Here is a 16,698-nt window from a genome sequence, read left to right on the forward strand (position 1 = left end):
TTAATGGCAATGTGTCATTTACTGTAATAAAGTTCTATTCAAACACACACTGTATTTTTTGATCCAACCTGTAGTTTACCCTGCCCTGGCAATGTAAAAGAGTCCTTATTTCTGTAAACTCTTGTCAATATGGTAAATTAGCAAACTTTCTGATAGTTGTTAACTGGAGTTGAAAAATAATTTTTCATTATAGTTTTAATTTGCATATCTTTTCATGAGTGAGGGTGAGCATCTTTCCATGCAATTAAAACAATTTAGAAATTTTCTGTTCATGACCTTTGGTCATTACAATATACTGTTCTTCACATGATCTGAACTTTTTAATATACTAACAAAATTAACCTTTTATCTATCATATGAATGGCAGATATTTTTCTTCCTCATGAGATCTCTGAGTTTTATTTGTAGTGGAATTTTCAAACTTTTAAAATTTTTATTTAGTCAAAATCTTCAGTCTTCTACTTTATACTTAGTATAAGTTAGATAAGACTTTACGTACAATTTCTCTTAATAATTTTATATTTTAATTTTTACATTTAATCTAATTATCTACAACACATAGTGATGTAAAAGATGAAGAAAAGATTCTACTCTACTTTTTGGTATTAACATTTGCTAAATAACCCATCTTTTCCTCACTAATTTTGGAATGTCATCTTTATCATATATTAAATCTTTGTACTTTGTGAGCCTATTTTTATTCCACCAATTGATTAATATGCATGTCTGAGCTGTACTATTTTCAATAAGTATTTTCCTTAAAACCTTAAATGCTAAAATATATTGACCCCTTTGCAATATACTTTCTCTCATTTATGTCTATAGTTCCTATTACAAATAATATAAAGCTAAGATTGATGAAAAACCATGTCCAGTGGTTCACAGCCAGGAACTACAGTAATGGGATTTGAATAGTTAATTGCAGCATCCTCACTCTTAAGGTCTCTCAACCTCAAGCTCATGCTGTTCTTTAAGAAGACAAAATCTACCAGAGACTGAAAGAGATACGTGCTCCTCATGTGGTATGCTCATATCTACTAGTATCTGCGGCCATCACCAGTAGTATTTAGGTGATATTTTCCTACCCACCCACATTTGGGGAAATTACAACAAGGTCACAAGGACCCCGAAAACAGCATCATCCTGTCTATCCATCCAAATCTAATCTGTCCTTCAGAACCCAGATCAAGTCCCACTCAGTGAGGAAAGTCTGAACCAGCCCTCCCCACTCGTCCTACTTTCTGATTATTCCTAGAGTACTCACCACCTGATTAGAGAATGTCTTATTTTGTTGCCTATTTTATAACTTTCCTCTTTTTTTTTAGACATAATTCTAGATAATATTCTACTTAGTTAATAGGGGATTTTTGTTTTCTACTCCCCACACTACTGACTCAGAACATACTTGAGCTCTAGACTTGAATTCTAGTACCACAGATACGCAGAATAAATAACTCCTAGTTCCAATTGATTGGCAACTATATTAAGAATTAATTAAAATATAGTATAAAATCATTTCCTTCTACAACCTATTTGTATCCCTACAATAAGTGCAATTGATTCTCCAGTGCTTATCAAAGAAAGAGCATTGAGCCAATTCCCTTCACGTCTTCCTCAGTTAATTTCAATTTGGTCAAGATTTGAGAATCTACTAAGTGTAGATACTACAGTTCTCAGGGTAAAGAGCAAAATCCCACAGTAGCTCAAGGGAGTGAGCACATAAGGAACTGACTCTAGTACCCTGGGATTTCAATGAGATGATGTGACAAAAAAAATGACAAGTCTCACATTGCATGACAATTCTATTTTGCTAGTAGAGGCTGCCAGGGTGAAAACTATACAGAGACATTACTGTGCACAGCAAACTGGTTCATTACTGTCTATCTTGATTTAAGGTAATGCACTATTTCCTTATAAGGGGACAACTTGATCCTCTAATACCAACAGGGGAAAGAGAATCTTCGTATAGGGAAACAGAGATGACTCTGTTGCCCCTACTCTTGTCCACTACCTCTGTAGAAAATCACACCATGACCACTCAGCCACCATCTTGCTTTCCCTGCCCATCTAGTGTTTTGCTACAGTCCCTCCTCCAGCTGCTGGTGCATCTCACATCTACAGAAGTGCATTCCCTATAATAATGGTGACCAGTGCCCTAGAAGATATTATCCTTTCAAACTCCACTCCTCAAGTTTCACATCTGGCTTGATGGTCCACCTTATTCACATAGATTATTCTCTTGCTATCTTTTCAGATGAAATGTTTTCTACTACCCATGAACCTAAATTCACATCTGCTAAGTCATTATACAAGCTTTGAAAACTGCAGGAACATACCAGTGCTTCTGTTCCATTGTACGGTGTCAATGTGAAAGCATTTGCAAAAAAGCGAAGCTGAGAAAAAGAAAACAACAGTCATTTGGAGGTGGTTTAGAACAGAGTCACAAAAGGAACTCATTTAAACATTAAGAAATTTTGCATTTCGGATCATACGTCATTTTTGAGAGTCAAAAAATAAAGCCAAAAGAAAAAAAAAGAAGTATCACAATCTCTACCACTCTGGGTCAACTACTTTGTGCATGAAGGCATTTTTACTTCTGATCTTTTCAACATGCCTTCCATTAAGGAGGGACATTTTTTTCCTGACTTGTAACAAGAAAGGGTTATGTGCTAAAGGTAGGATTTTCCAATGTATGCTGCAAGAACAGTGATCTTGCAAGATACTCAAAACCCAAAGTAAAAGAGACAAATAAAAATAAAGTTCTAGGTAATACAAGGCACAGTCATTTCTTTCTTGAGAACTTTTAATGCACATGACCACACTGAAAACTCAAGAGAAGTCCAAACACTGCATTAGGTGAGTTTTTCCAAAATTATCTGAATACAGAACTCTTAGGCTCCATGGGGCATGATCAAAGAAAAAAAGTGAACACTCAGATACCAAGGAAGTGGTAAATACCAGAGTATGAAGCAAGAGTTACATGTAAGTAACTTCAATAACTAGAAGTTAAGTGGAATCCTGTCACCTTCAAGATCAATTTCTTAAATCATTTCTCAAACTTGAAGTGTTCACTCACCAGCCATATCACCGGCATCAGCAGTGTCCACACAAAGGGAGGTATAATTCCATAGGTCATATTGGTCATTACTGTACCTGGGCATGCCACACTGGAATAGAGACCCTGGGAGCACAGAGAGAAGTCGTAATAAGATTTTAATTCAGTATATATTGACTCAGTCCAACTACATGGTACTTAATAAGAGATATACATGTGAGCCAGGAAGCCAGGGATGACAAATTTATGCTCTAAGTTGTCCTTGAAGTTGAGTAGATCATCTTAGTTTAATAATCATGCACTGAGAACCCTTCACAAGAGACATTCTGAATGTAAAGATCAGTAAAATAAAGTTTCTATTCTCAAGAAATCTACACTTATAAAGACCAATCTTAAAGCTGGTGTGGGGGGAGTAGGCCCTAGTGCCCTGGTGACTTGAGTTTTCCATGTTATTGGCTTAACTGAAGATCAGATTATTGATCCTAATAAACACTTAAGATAAAAAGACCCAAAAGAGTTCAGTCCTTGCCTTCAAGAAGTTTCTGATCTAGTAGATGCAGAAAGCTAAGCCTGAAATACATGTTGTTTCCCTATAGGTATGTAAGACCCATAGATGGGCACTTGAGATGGGCACTCCTGGCATCAGAGAGGAAATAAAGGCTATATTGGTGCCATAAAGACCTTCTTCAACTGAAGACCTCTAAATAAGTTCTTTAGTCCAGGAGTCATCATTTTAGAAAGTTCTATCTTACAAAGAGAGCCCCAAATAATACAGAGCTTATGTTAGAAGGGCCATGAGTCATGTGCAGTAAGTCCTGCAGCACAGGGATTGGTTTTACTATTTTATTTAGTTTAATTTTCCCTGTATTTTAACTTATTTTGATATTGATTATTTCAACTTCTTTTTATTACTTGTAACCTTATTTTTTCTTTAAGAAGTGCCAATGTAACAGATCTATAGGCATACAGCACCCTGACAAACAGAGGCTAGGAGCTTTTCTTCTTTGATTGGGTGATGCAGAAGCTTGGCAGTGCCTGACACAGGTCATCTATCCCTGAGAGTCCTCTTGATGAACCAACTGTCCTTGAGAAAAAAAGTCAAGAGCTAGCACTCAACATCATTAGAGCCCAAAAATCTTCCTAAGAAAGTAACATATTTTGTCCTCAAGATAGCTAAGGAAACTTTCTTACTCTTGGAACGATCTAGGAGTTAGTAATGAACTATTCAGTCCTAAACAAGAAATTTTCAAACAAAATTAAGGGTTTTCATCATTTACAACTTTCTGGCATTGATTAGTAAAAGATATAAGGAATCAGTCTTCTCCAAGTGGACTAGCTCTTAAGACTTATGCCTTTTCATAAGGAGGATGATATAAAGTAGAAGTTCAAAAACTTCAGAGCTCCTTAGAAATGGATTTGAATTCCGGTTTTGGATTAGCTTGCAACCTTAGACAAATTATTTAATCTCCTCATGCCTCAGCTTCCTCTTCTGCTTAATTAGAGGCAATAAATTATGATGATCCTGAGAATTTCAATTGTGTCTAGACAGAGACTCGCAAGAGGAAGTTCATCAAATAATCGCACCTGAGTAAGTGACATAAAGGCATTATATGCTCTGAGACGTTTGGTAAGAAATTCCACACAATGTGCTTCCAAGGATGGGACAGCGTATTTCTTAGTATACTGAGTGGTCATGACTGTTTCTGGGACAATTTGAACTTCATCTGAATACAGAAATCTGAGCACCGCCAGGAAGGCGGCGGGCTCCACCTCCCGAAGCTCAGTCTCGCCCACATGGTGGCCATGCCGCCATTGAACATGGCGTCGAAGATGGTGCTGCCAGCCGCCAGCACGAAGCAGTGCGCGGGGATGTGCCGCGGACCTTGCCCAGCATGAAGTGCACGTCGCTCAGCAGCTCCGAGTTGAAGAGGAAGGCTAAGCACTCCTTCAGCAATACCTTGGTCACCTGCCAGTTGTACAGCAGCTAGCACTGCAGAGGCGGTGGCGCAGGCAGCAACTCGGGCGGCCCGGGCTCCCCGCTGGCACCCTGGAGCTGGCTCCCCAGCAGCCGGCCTGAGAAATGGAGGCCATCGCTGCGCTGTGGGACGCACCCTACACCGCCATCGCCTTCTGGCTGATCCTGAGAATTTCTATATAACTTGCACATGGGTCATTACTGGATTATTAAAATCCATCAGGGAGCATCTATAGAACCTGACAACATTTCCAGTAACACAAGACTTCAAAAGGAACCCTCTAATGTGACTCTAAGCTTCTTATTTCCTTAGAAAAGCCAAGGAGGAAAAGTCAAGGGCTAAGAACCAATCCTAACAGATTTGAGCAGGGAGCAGCACTAGCTAAATCACGGTTTGGTTTTGTTTTTTTGTATAAAGATGAAATCCCAAACTTTTCTTGGCAACTGAAACTTAAATAAAATCCCAGCACTTTTTATGAAAGCTAATCCACTCTGACCTTGCCCTCTAAAAGGGAGTTTCTAGAGCACCAAGGAGCAATTGTGACAAGCTTCTGAACATCTCACAAAATGTCAGCAGGTTCATAACTGAATCAACACACTAAGCCCAAGCTTTAATAATAGCCAACACACGAACACAGAACACACACATATACACATGTACACACATCCCGTGTACACTCATTCATGCTCATGTGAATGAGCACACCCACAAGACCCACACATGTAGTACATATGCACCCTCACATGTATGTACACAAGCACAGCTACCACATTCACATACACTCCAACCCATACATGTGTGCAGACATATGCTTACAAGCAAATACACACATTCTGAACACAAAGAAATGCTGTCTGTGACTGCTGCACGGTGATTCCCTCATTCAATCCTCCCAGTAAATCTGTCAGCCAGGCACTATTATTATCCCTATTTTTCAGAAGAGGAAGCTGAGGAATAAGGAAATTAAATAATTTGTCCAAAGTTAAATCCTAGTGACAAAGCCATAATTCAAATCCAGTTCTAGGAGCATAGTCTTAGCTCTTACCACCTCCTTTACAAAAGCCATAGTTCTAAGAGTTAGATCACTAAAGAACTGCCTGATAAAAGACTCTATTCCAGAGAAAGCCAGGTCAAAACTAACACCTAAGATCTAGATTTCTATGTTCAATTCATAATCAGAGCAGTTCCCTTGAGGGAAGACATAGTTTCCTGACAATCTTTTTATCTCCCCTTCTTCTTCAACCCTAAGTCTGGCTGAGTATCCTACACATGAGAGTCTTTAGTAAAAATGTTAGTGGAATTCAACTTCTCCATAGTCTCACACTAGTATAACACAGTGCAAACAAAAGGAAATATCCATGGGAAAGACTGGAGACTTTCACTTAAGAATTTAGACCTGAGCAATCAAAGCATACAAAGAAACAATAGTTTTAGACCACAGTAGCCACAAAGAGCCAGTATAACTGTCAAGGATTACCTTCTCCCAAGAAACATCCTCTAAACCCAGATCCTCATAGAGCCTGAGCTCTAGAGTCACCCCAAAGCACCATTACCCAAAAGGCTTTATAACTCCTGACTGCCTTGTAGACATGTAATGCAACAAACACCTGGAGGCTGTGTGACCAGGAAAGTCCAAGCTGCAAAATCTGATGGTCTTGGCTCAACTCTGAGTTTTCCCATTTACAGTCATGTAACCACTGAGTAAATGACTCAACTTCTTTGAACTCCGGTATTCTCATTTGAAAATGTGAATAATCAGACTCACCCAACTGTAATGGGAAAGGTATTAAACAACAGAAACTGATGAACCAACAAGAACTTAAACAGTGGTGGTGGCCGTGGTCAGTGGTGCTATACTGCTAATACAGATCAGAGTTCCTGAAGACTACAGAATGGTAAATGAATCACATACCTAACAAGTCAGAAGCAAAATATCCGTCCTCAAGCTTTCACGTACATTAGCTCTACATCTAAATTAAAATGCTGAAAGTCAGCCATGTTATTAGGAAATCAACTGCAGTTGATAAAGAAATCACCATCTTGCCACTTCCCATCACCAAGGCAGACTTACTCGTTCGTTGAAGTTCTGGTTCAAAGCCACACTCAGAAGATCAGTGGCATATTTGGAAGAGCTGTAGGGTTCCTGGCCTTTGCTATGCTGCATGTCCTCAAGGCTGAAATTAAATTTCCTTGCATTGCGAGATGATGTCCAGATGAGCCGAGATGGACTGTCACTGTGACAGAGAAGAGGTTCCAGTTCCCGAATCTGAATAAAGAAAAAGAACAAAAAGGTCTCAAAGTCTATGGAGGGCATAGACAATAATAATTTTGAATCTATTATACAATTATACTGGAAAGGAACAATTAAACAAATGGATGGAAGATGGTGGGAGCCAGTTTTGTCATCATTGGAGTGGGTTATCACAGATAAGCAAGAGGAAGAGGCCAGAATGAGCTCAACCATAATGAACAGAGAGACATCAGTACTGACTCATGTCTAGCCTAGCAGAGATATGGATTAGTTGTGTGTAAAACATTTAGATATGTATACACCCACAAGTTAGTAGGTGCATATTTAACTCCATGGTCTATTAGCTAAAAGGGCCTAAAAGCAACTGAAACCTTAACAGTAACAAACACCCAGATCCTCCAATAAGAGGAACTAAATCTCTTTAGAGAAACAGCTCATTCTAGAATGGAAGGACAAATAAACAAGATGAGTCCTGAAGTATCTGAAAGTGCTCAAAATGAAAGCTAAAGTAAGAAAACTGTAGTGAGAAGAGTAAGTCCAAGAGATAGAGGAGACAACAGGAAGTACTACATGCAGTCATATTTATAACTTCAAAGTAGAAAAAATTGTACAGCCCTAAGTCCATATGGACAGAAGAACTAATTAAGTAAAGAAATTCTGAAAATGGAGAAGAGAAATCTCCCTTGCAGAAAAATTCCAAATAATTTCTATAGATAATCCATCATGAGGAGGTTCAGAATAACCCTAAAAGTGTGGGCCATGCATAGTAACTTTCTTCCAAAGATTTTGGTGTGGAACAGGAGACAGGAAAAGTGTAACATCACAATGGAGAGACCTGCCAGTCACCACCTCAAGCAAGATGGTCAAGGTCAATGCCAACACTGATAAGTCACACTGAGAGTTTGTGTTCTTGATATGACATAATGAGAAAAGCACTTACTTCTGTGGTTTTCTTCCCAAAAATACAACCTCCAGTCTAACCAGGAGAAAAACATCAGACAAATCCCAGTTGAGAGACAGGCTACAAAATACATGAACAGAAATCCTTAAAACTGTCAAGTTAACAAAAACAAGAAGAGTCTACGAAACTGTCATGACCAAGAAAAGTCTAAGGGTACTTGACTACTAAATACAGTGAGGTCTTTTGCATGGGACCCTAAAACTGAAAAACAACATTAAGCCAAAAACTGAGAAAATGAATAAATTATAGGCTTTAGGTAATAATAACACATCACTATTGGATTATTGTTTCATCAAAGTACCATACTAATACAAAATGTTAATATAGAAAATTGGGAATAGGGTATGCAGGAACTCTGTGCTCCGTCTTTACTATAATTCTGTAAATCTAAAACTGTTTAAAATAATAAGATCATTAAACAACAATCTACAAAGAAAGCTTCCAGATGTGGTCCATGCTTGCAGTGAACAAGTAAGTTAAACGGAAGCAAGAAAACTCATAAACATGAGATTTAGAGAACTGGCTCCTTGGAATACCGCACTGCATCTGGAGTGTTACAGGAATTATCTCTACTCTTTTCTCACTCTCCATATTTATCAAACTGGGGATGGCCCCATTTATATAACACATTTATACCTGTACTTAGAATCGAAGTTGTGTTCCATGAAAAGTAGTAAGATTCTTAAACCTAATCTGAAGAGGGCAGAAGGCATGATAAGCCTTCATTGTATTTGATACATGGGTTCCTAAACCCCTGCTTATATGCATACCTACAAAAAGACACACTCCGGGGCCAGGGATTTAGCTCAGTGGTATTGCACCTGCCTCACAAATGCAAGGTCCTGAGTTCGATTCTTTATATCAAAAAAAAAAAAAAGAACATACTCTGACACCTGTGATATTTGCCTTAGAGTCACAACTCTCCTCTGCCATCCCCTAGCCATTACCTAATGTTTGATTTTCTTCTCAAGTTAACTTTTTAAGTAGTAGAGTGATCAAAGAAGACTCTTAATAGCATTAATGAATTAATCCTCTATCATACTATCCAATTTAACAATTCAAAGAGCAAACAGAAAAGAATTGAGAAAATATAGGAAATATTAGCTAACAGATCTCTATAGTTACAAAAAAAGACTGCATAAGAACTCAATCCTATTCTAACTTTATATTTGAATGAACTTACAGCATTGAAAATGTAATATTACATAATCATCAAAACCATATAGTATTAAAAGATACTGAATAAAATATGAATCTCCCACTCATCCCCAAAAGCCTGGTACCCTAATTCATCAAAAGCAATCAGTGTTCTCAGTTTCACTTTTATCATTCTAAAAACATTTTATATATATTATAAATATATATATATCTTTCTGTTTATACAGATGAAAGCACACTACACATACTGCACCCTACACATACTGCACCCTATTTCTTCTTCATAATAAAACACTGGAGGATGTCCCACATATGACATATTGTAAGTACACCTTATAAGTACAAAATATACATATCATTTATTTTAATGATTTCATAATATTCCAATGTTCCATATCTTAATTCATTATAAATATAGGCTAGTCCTCAAAGAGGTTTAATTTTGAGAGAAATTAAGTCCAAGGTAAAATAATTGTAAATATAAATGACAGATAGAGTTCTTTCAGCACCAGGGAATTATAAGCAATTGGCCTTATGGTTGGGCATTACCCATCCCAGATGTCTAGGCTGTCCTATGAGACAGAACCTGAGCCAAGGGCACAGAACATGCTAGATAAGTTACACATCTCACACTTACTTTTATATGTATACCTGAAATTGATTACATTCAAGTATGGAGGGCTACGGAGCCAGAAATCATGAAAATGAAAAGTTAATTACCTATCACTGATCATAATGGCTTGCCTACTGCCCCCATGCTATCTGATCCCAAGCCCAGTCCCAAAGACTACTGAAAACAGAAAAAGTATGCTTTTTCTCAGTTCTGTGTGTTATTTCTGAAGGAATTTGCTTCTCCACTTTCTCTCCATTCTCTAAAGTTGACATAAAAATAAAAAATACTATATCGATAAACTCCTATAGGCAAGTCATGTTTTCAGAGTTAGATGACCACAATATTTAAATATTTAAAGATTTAATGCTAACTATAAACTAATGAGCTTAACAAAACAGCACCGTAATGTTTCCATGCAAGCCCTTAGGATAACAGCACTAAGTAGGGGCTTGCTATGGCCAAAGTTGTTTTACCAGGATAAAGTGACCGAAGACATTGGTTTCAAACACCTCCTGGAGCCCATCGGCAGTGACCTTGTCGTGTTGTGTCAGCAGTCCTTCAGCTGTACAGAACATATGAATCATATTTCTGAAACAGCAGAAAACAATGGAATGACTTTTTAAATACTCCCAACCAACTCCCTTGCACACACAAACTATACCTTCCTTGATTCCATAATGAAAGGAATAAAAATACCTATTTCTCAGACTGTATTACTGAGAGAATTAAATGACATGCAAAATGCTCCCTTTCCCCTAATTCACAGAAACACATACATACTTTAGCTCACATTACCAAAAGGAAGCCAAGTCTCTCAAAAATCACCTGCTAACACTCTCCTAACCTTTTTCCAAATCAAGCTATGCCCAAGGCAAAAAAAAAAAAGTCTTTGCTTGCACAGAGTATGTTTAATTGCTGAAAAAAGTAAGCAGGTTGTTTTTTTCACTAGGAACTCTTAGAGCATTGAACATACTGATACAGTGTTTTGCTATCAGGTCAACTTAGTAGGTCAAGACTAGTGTGTATGTGTAATGTGTGTGTGTTATGTATGTATATGTGTTCTAATGGAAGAAAAGTAAAGAAAACTATCAATGCAGAAAGCAGCATGAATAAGTAAGCAGAAATAAGACTTATTTCTTACTCTGGTTTGCAGTTAAACGTTTTAGAAAGCCACCACATTAATATATACTGATAATTTCTTAGGCATACTGATAGTTTCTTAAGTATACTGATAATTTCTTAGTCAGGTGTGGTCAGAGCTCCTGACACAGCTAGGAAATGCTTCCAACTCAATTTTCCTGGGTATTCAGTCTCCCTGAGAACTCTGCCCAATTTAGGTATGTTCTTGCTAATATGTACATTCAGGCAGACCAAAAACTGATATCCTGATATATCCAACCCGGAAACACCATAAGAACCATGACTTGCAGTGTTCCCCACAAAAGATGATTACTTTCCTTTCTTGGTGTAGTTGCCACATCTTCTTCTTATGTCTTTATCCTCCTCAATATCCCCTTATCTTTCAACCCTGAAACTTAACATACCAAAGGCAAAAGGAGACAAAGAAATGAACACCTTTCTTCTAATCAGTTTATCTAAAAAATAGAAGTTACCTTGAAAAGAGGCCAGAGAAAAGTGCTTTGATGTTTAGCTTTGGATTAGGCATGATCCCAGCATTTAGAAATATATAATCTAATCTTTGAAACCTGCAAGTAGAACATCAAGAAAGATTATTAGAATAAAGAAGATTGTATATTCTATCTGTAAAATACAGAAGGCCAGAGGACAGAAAACATTTTTTGCATCAGGATTATCATATTGCCTTTTCTCAACAGTTTCTTCTTAGGCACAGTAGATATTTGAGTACCTTTTAAAAATATTTTTTTAGACAGTGATTTCAATGGGCTTTAAAGTCAAATCTTCTCTAATTAATAAATCCTTCCTGCTTTGTCCTTCCCCATTAGCCACTGCAGCAACCCTCTATTAATCTTGCTGTCTTTCTGATCTTGCAAAAGTTTTTTGCCTCTTTTTTTTGCTTGTTTGTTTCAAAGAGAAAAAAATATCAAGAAGAAGACGACTCAGTGGAAACTGTTCAGTGTTCATGGATAAGGGTTAGGTCTCATAAAATGGTGAAAGTTCACTGTGACAGAATGATATTATAAAAGCTGGGCAGGGTTAAGATATGGTTGGTAGGCTCCACAATACTGTCATGAACAGAACTGTGAAATACTGACCTAAGAAAGCCTTTTCATTTTTAAACCTACATAAATCTTAATTTAAGTGTATCCCTTTTGAGCTAGGTTTGAAACAGGCAGAGCTTGTTCTCATGATACCCATAGGCACCATCCATGTTCAGAATAACTCCTAGAATTCTACGCTCCCCATTGTCTTTGTTCTCTGTTTAATCCAAGAGAGGGCCAGAGCTACTCAAATTAGGCTTTGAATCACATATAGTTGACAATACAGATCACTCACAAGCACTTTCTGATCATCTCATAAATAATAAACAACCAAACAGCTGTTAACAATACTGCTATTGCTACCATTGGTTCATCATGTAAATGCCAAAAAGACAATCATCTACTGTTGACTGTTCCATTACTTAATTTGCAAACTTTCACCTAAGAATATTAACCTATTTTTTTCTAGGAATGAAGAAGAAATGCTTAGCAAAGAGTGAGAATTGTACCAGAGCACTAAATTAAGCTCTGGCTTCAGTACAAGAATCTACAGTACTTACTACTCTCAAAGATGACAGAGCTGTTTTATTCTAGGTAAAAGAGCATAATTATGCCTTACAAGTTTTCAGTTGTATAAACATAATAAAACAGAATATTACAGATGGAAAGACCAAGTGTCCAGGATGGTGCTGATTTACCACCTGGAAAGAATCCTTCTCAAGCTCTCTTGGCTGTAATTTACTTCGGGTCCAAAATCAATGATATCCATTTGGGCCATTAAATGCAGGAGAGCTTTGACACAAGCAAGAGATCTTTCTGGATAGCTTCACATATTCCCAAGTTTGTAAATATCACTACCTGCATCATTTCCTAAATCCAGGTCACCCATCTACCTCAGAACTATTTGTGGCTTAAATACATCAAAGCTACACTAAAATGTTGATGACACCCAGTTGGAACAACTCACTTTCAATGCTCCTTTTTGTCCCACAGCCTCACCTCATTAAATCTGTGCTAAATTACTAAATATCTCATAACTGTACATTACTAAAATTGTGATAAATTACCAAATATCTGCAATTTTTGGAAGCAATTGAGAATAGTCCATACTACAAATGTTAAAACTTTAAGTCTCGAAAGTGTACTGTACTGAAATGTGATACTAGGAACTGAGGATGATGGCTCTTTTCTGCTAAAAAAGGAAAAAATAAATTTATACAACATAGGCAAGATACCCAGCTGGCTAGAAGGGTCTAGGAAAAGAATGCCTGCAAACTTCTCTCTTGAGACTATTTTTTTAACTCTATAAAGATAATTAATGTGCAGTTTTAGAGGCTTGAAGACTCTGTAAGTTATGGACATGTAGAATATATCACAAATGATGTGGCAGAAAACTCTAGGTGCTCAGCAGCAGAGGAGAAAGAAACCTCATTCACAAAGGCCTAAGGTCAAATTGAGAAGAACTGGAACAAAAAAAAACAGATTTAGATTTTGTTTTGTAACTTGTTCATTTGGAACAGGGAAATGAAAATAACTATGAATTCATACAAATACAATGCAAAGCATTTTTCCCCAGCAAATGTCTTCAACAAGAAGACTTTCCTTTTTTCTATCTTATTTCATTTTACTGGCCAAGGAAATAAAATAGTTCCTCATTTCTTAAGGGGCCTAATTACAAAAATATTTGAAAATTAGCTATTTTGAATTGCCCTGGGGCTCAGCATGGATTAGTGCAGAGTCTGCAACTTTTTTGATCATAAATTCCTCTTCAAATTTAAAAAAAGGAATCCCCCCCCCAATACAGTGTGTACTCCAGTACCCATACATCCAGAAACTCATATTCCAAATATTTGTCAAATCCCTATTACATGCCAATTACCATATAGGTGTGAACAAAGCTTTACTAGTCTGAAGAAAAAAAGTTCTGAAGAAGGGCAAAGAATTGAGTTCTAGAACAAACACAAACAAAACAAAGTCAGATGATTCTATTAGCAATATTACTCTTATTTCTGTGTCACTTGTTGAATGTCAGTACTTTCCCTGCCTCCTTAATGAATTTATGTGGAGGAGATATGTAAAAATAAGTCTAAATATCAAACCTTACTCTATACAATAATATATGTAAAACATTGGTCAACAAGAGACATACCTTTGCTTAAGTTCCTTGGCAGCCCGGAACACTGACTGCAGGTTGCTGACGTCCAGCTGCACAATGGTGACCTCTGCAGTACGCTGAGAGGCCACAAGTGTAGCCCGGACAGCTTCTGCTTTGCTCATGTTCCTGCATGCCAAGCACAGGTGAAGCTCACTGTCTTCGGCCAGCAACCGCTTGCAAAGGCCTAGGCCAATGCCACTGAGAAGACAATTTAGGCACAGGATATGCATTAGCGGAGATGGTGCCAAATAAAGTGATGTTTTTCTTTGGTTCAGAAAACAAACTGTTAATTTGAGCTCCAATGAGAAACCCAAGCAGAGAGGAAATACTCAAACCGTACTTAAAGAAGGAAGGAATCCCCTACTCTCACTGTGACTTGCTCAGGATGATGTCTGGTTTGTCTCTCCCATTCTAAAAAAATTCAATACATAGCTGGTTTTCATCTTATACTTACTATATTGTTCACAAAAGTGCTTCAAAACATGAAAGGAAAAAAGGGAAACAAAGTCTTTGCAAATAAGGAGGGGTGGAGGGGTTGAAGGGAGGGCAGGGGAATGGGGAAAAAATAAGAACCAGGATACACCATGTAAAGGCACAAGTTCCCAATGATGAATGTAACTGTATTGTATACCTAAAATGTACCAATAAACTTAATGAAAAAAAAAAAATCACCAGCAAGTGTTGAAAGGGTGCCTTCATAGCTGTTTCTTGTGTGCATGCCTTACTTTGATGTCTAGGTTTCTCAACAACAAGGACTCAACTACTGTTGCTATCACTGCCACTCTGAGGAACACCAGGGCATCCCTATTAAGGGAATGGATAGGTTTTTTTAAAAAGAAGCATCAGCCCCATAGCAGGAGGTACAAATCCCTCTCAACTACCACGACTGAATAACCAACAGAAAGAGGAAAAGCTTAGCATGATTAAGCAGAACATAGGAATAGATACTGAATGTGTCCCAAGAAAGAGGAGTGATGAGTATACCACTAAAAGACTTTCAATGAACTACTTCAGAAAGCAATATAAAACTTCCCACTAGATGGGGAGAGAAGTCAGACCAGCTTTGCTGAGAGCAATGAAAACCGTTTAATAAACAAGTCTTCCAAGACTTAAGCTAACAGCAGGCAAATAGAAACCTGGACCCAAAAGCCTTAAACCATCAGTCCACCCAAAGGTCCTGTCAATAGAACACCAAGTATATCTACGTTTATTCATCCTCACTTCAGATAGCAGGCCCCTAAAGATCAGTAAGTAATTACACATATCACAATATATGTAAAAGAAACAAACATAAAATCAATTCTGATTTATTTACACATTTTCAACATAAGCACATCAGTTGACACAAATGAGAGGGCACACTAGAAACTGCCCACGGACACAGCCCTATATTGCTGGCTTAGTTCACATAGACATGGTTAGATAACTAAAACTGAATAGTCTTAAATAACATTTAACACTCCCAATGTCTTAATCCCTCAAAAGTGCCAAATGTTACAAGTAGAAAAATAGTTTGCTCATTCTTCATGGAAGCAAAAATGAGAAACAAAGCAGACAATAAAGGAGGCTGAATCCAAGTTGAACCCTGGAAAAATGATGTACTGGCTGGTTACTCTGAAGTCGGACTGTGCATTAACAGAAAAAGATTAAGTTTTTCTCTATGTTCCCGCCTATGTTAACGCTGTACTGGATGGAATGAGATTTCCACCCACCGTCCTAATGCTGATGAATATTAAAATTTAAACAGCCAGTGTGTAAGATAGGGCCAACTGGTCAGGACTAAAGTAAACTCAGGCACTGACAGGTGACCCGGAAGTGTAGGGTGTGTGTGTGTATGTGTCTCCGCGTGTGAAGTTCCACTTTCCCCTGATAAACTCAGGCTCATCATTGCAACGTGGATCACTCACTGGCACTCAAGTTTCCTTCCCAATGACAATTTTCAATTCAAAACGCCAGCTACTGAGTGTCTCCTGGGGACTTAGAAAAAAGCCAGGCAGGATCTCGGGCCAAGTCCCCATTGAGGAAAACTCAAGAGCAGGCGCTGCTGGGGTCGTTAGTAGCGGGCCCCACACCTCCGCTCTCGCGGACGCCTGAACTCAGCCTCTGCAATCCCGAAGGCGGCCTCACCTGGTCGCGCCGGTGACCAAAACCACCTTCCGCATCTTCACGCTCTCAGATCCCGAAGAGTAAAGCAGATGCTTCACCCAGGTTTTAGATGCCCAAAACTTGACTCGCCCACCTAGTACCCCAGCCAATCAGAGACAGCCCCTGCTCCGCCGCTCCTGCGTCATGGACGCCACTCTGAGCCGGCCAATCGCAGTCTGCTTTCACTAGTCGCGCCAGGAACGC

The 16,698-nt window shown here is 38.2% G+C and overlaps 1 protein-coding gene across 4 annotated transcripts in view; it reads right to left on the reverse strand.

The window, feature by feature from the left end:
- Positions 1-16,629, reverse strand: part of Hsd17b7 (hydroxysteroid 17-beta dehydrogenase 7) — a 65,543-nt gene extending 48,914 nt beyond the window's left edge. For 2 of the 4 annotated variants that reach the window (XR_015443009.1, XM_087190874.1), the window contains exons 1-7: positions 16,477-16,629; positions 14,344-14,547; positions 11,628-11,720; positions 10,488-10,602; positions 7,103-7,297; positions 3,077-3,181; positions 2,337-2,393 (exon numbers count right to left, since the gene is read on the reverse strand). Coding sequence is in view for 3 of the 4 variants with exons in the window: in XM_087190874.1 (XP_087047000.1) it covers positions 2,337-2,393; positions 3,077-3,181; positions 7,103-7,297; positions 10,488-10,602; positions 11,628-11,720; positions 14,344-14,547; positions 16,477-16,511 (804 nt within the window). In the remaining variant the exon portion in view is untranslated. The remainder of the gene's footprint in view (positions 1-2,336; positions 2,394-3,076; positions 3,182-7,102; positions 7,298-10,487; positions 10,603-11,627; positions 11,721-14,343; positions 14,548-16,476) is intronic. The other 2 variants (XM_004865174.4, XM_087190876.1) reach the window with 1 other exon arrangement.
- Between the last annotated feature and the right edge of the window lie 69 nt (positions 16,630-16,698).

This window comes from Heterocephalus glaber, unplaced genomic scaffold (assembly GCF_053883595.1).
Source record: "Heterocephalus glaber isolate CG9 unplaced genomic scaffold, H.glaber_assembly_v1.0 deba00001561, whole genome shotgun sequence".
NCBI lineage: Eukaryota > Metazoa > Chordata > Mammalia > Rodentia > Bathyergidae > Heterocephalus > Heterocephalus glaber.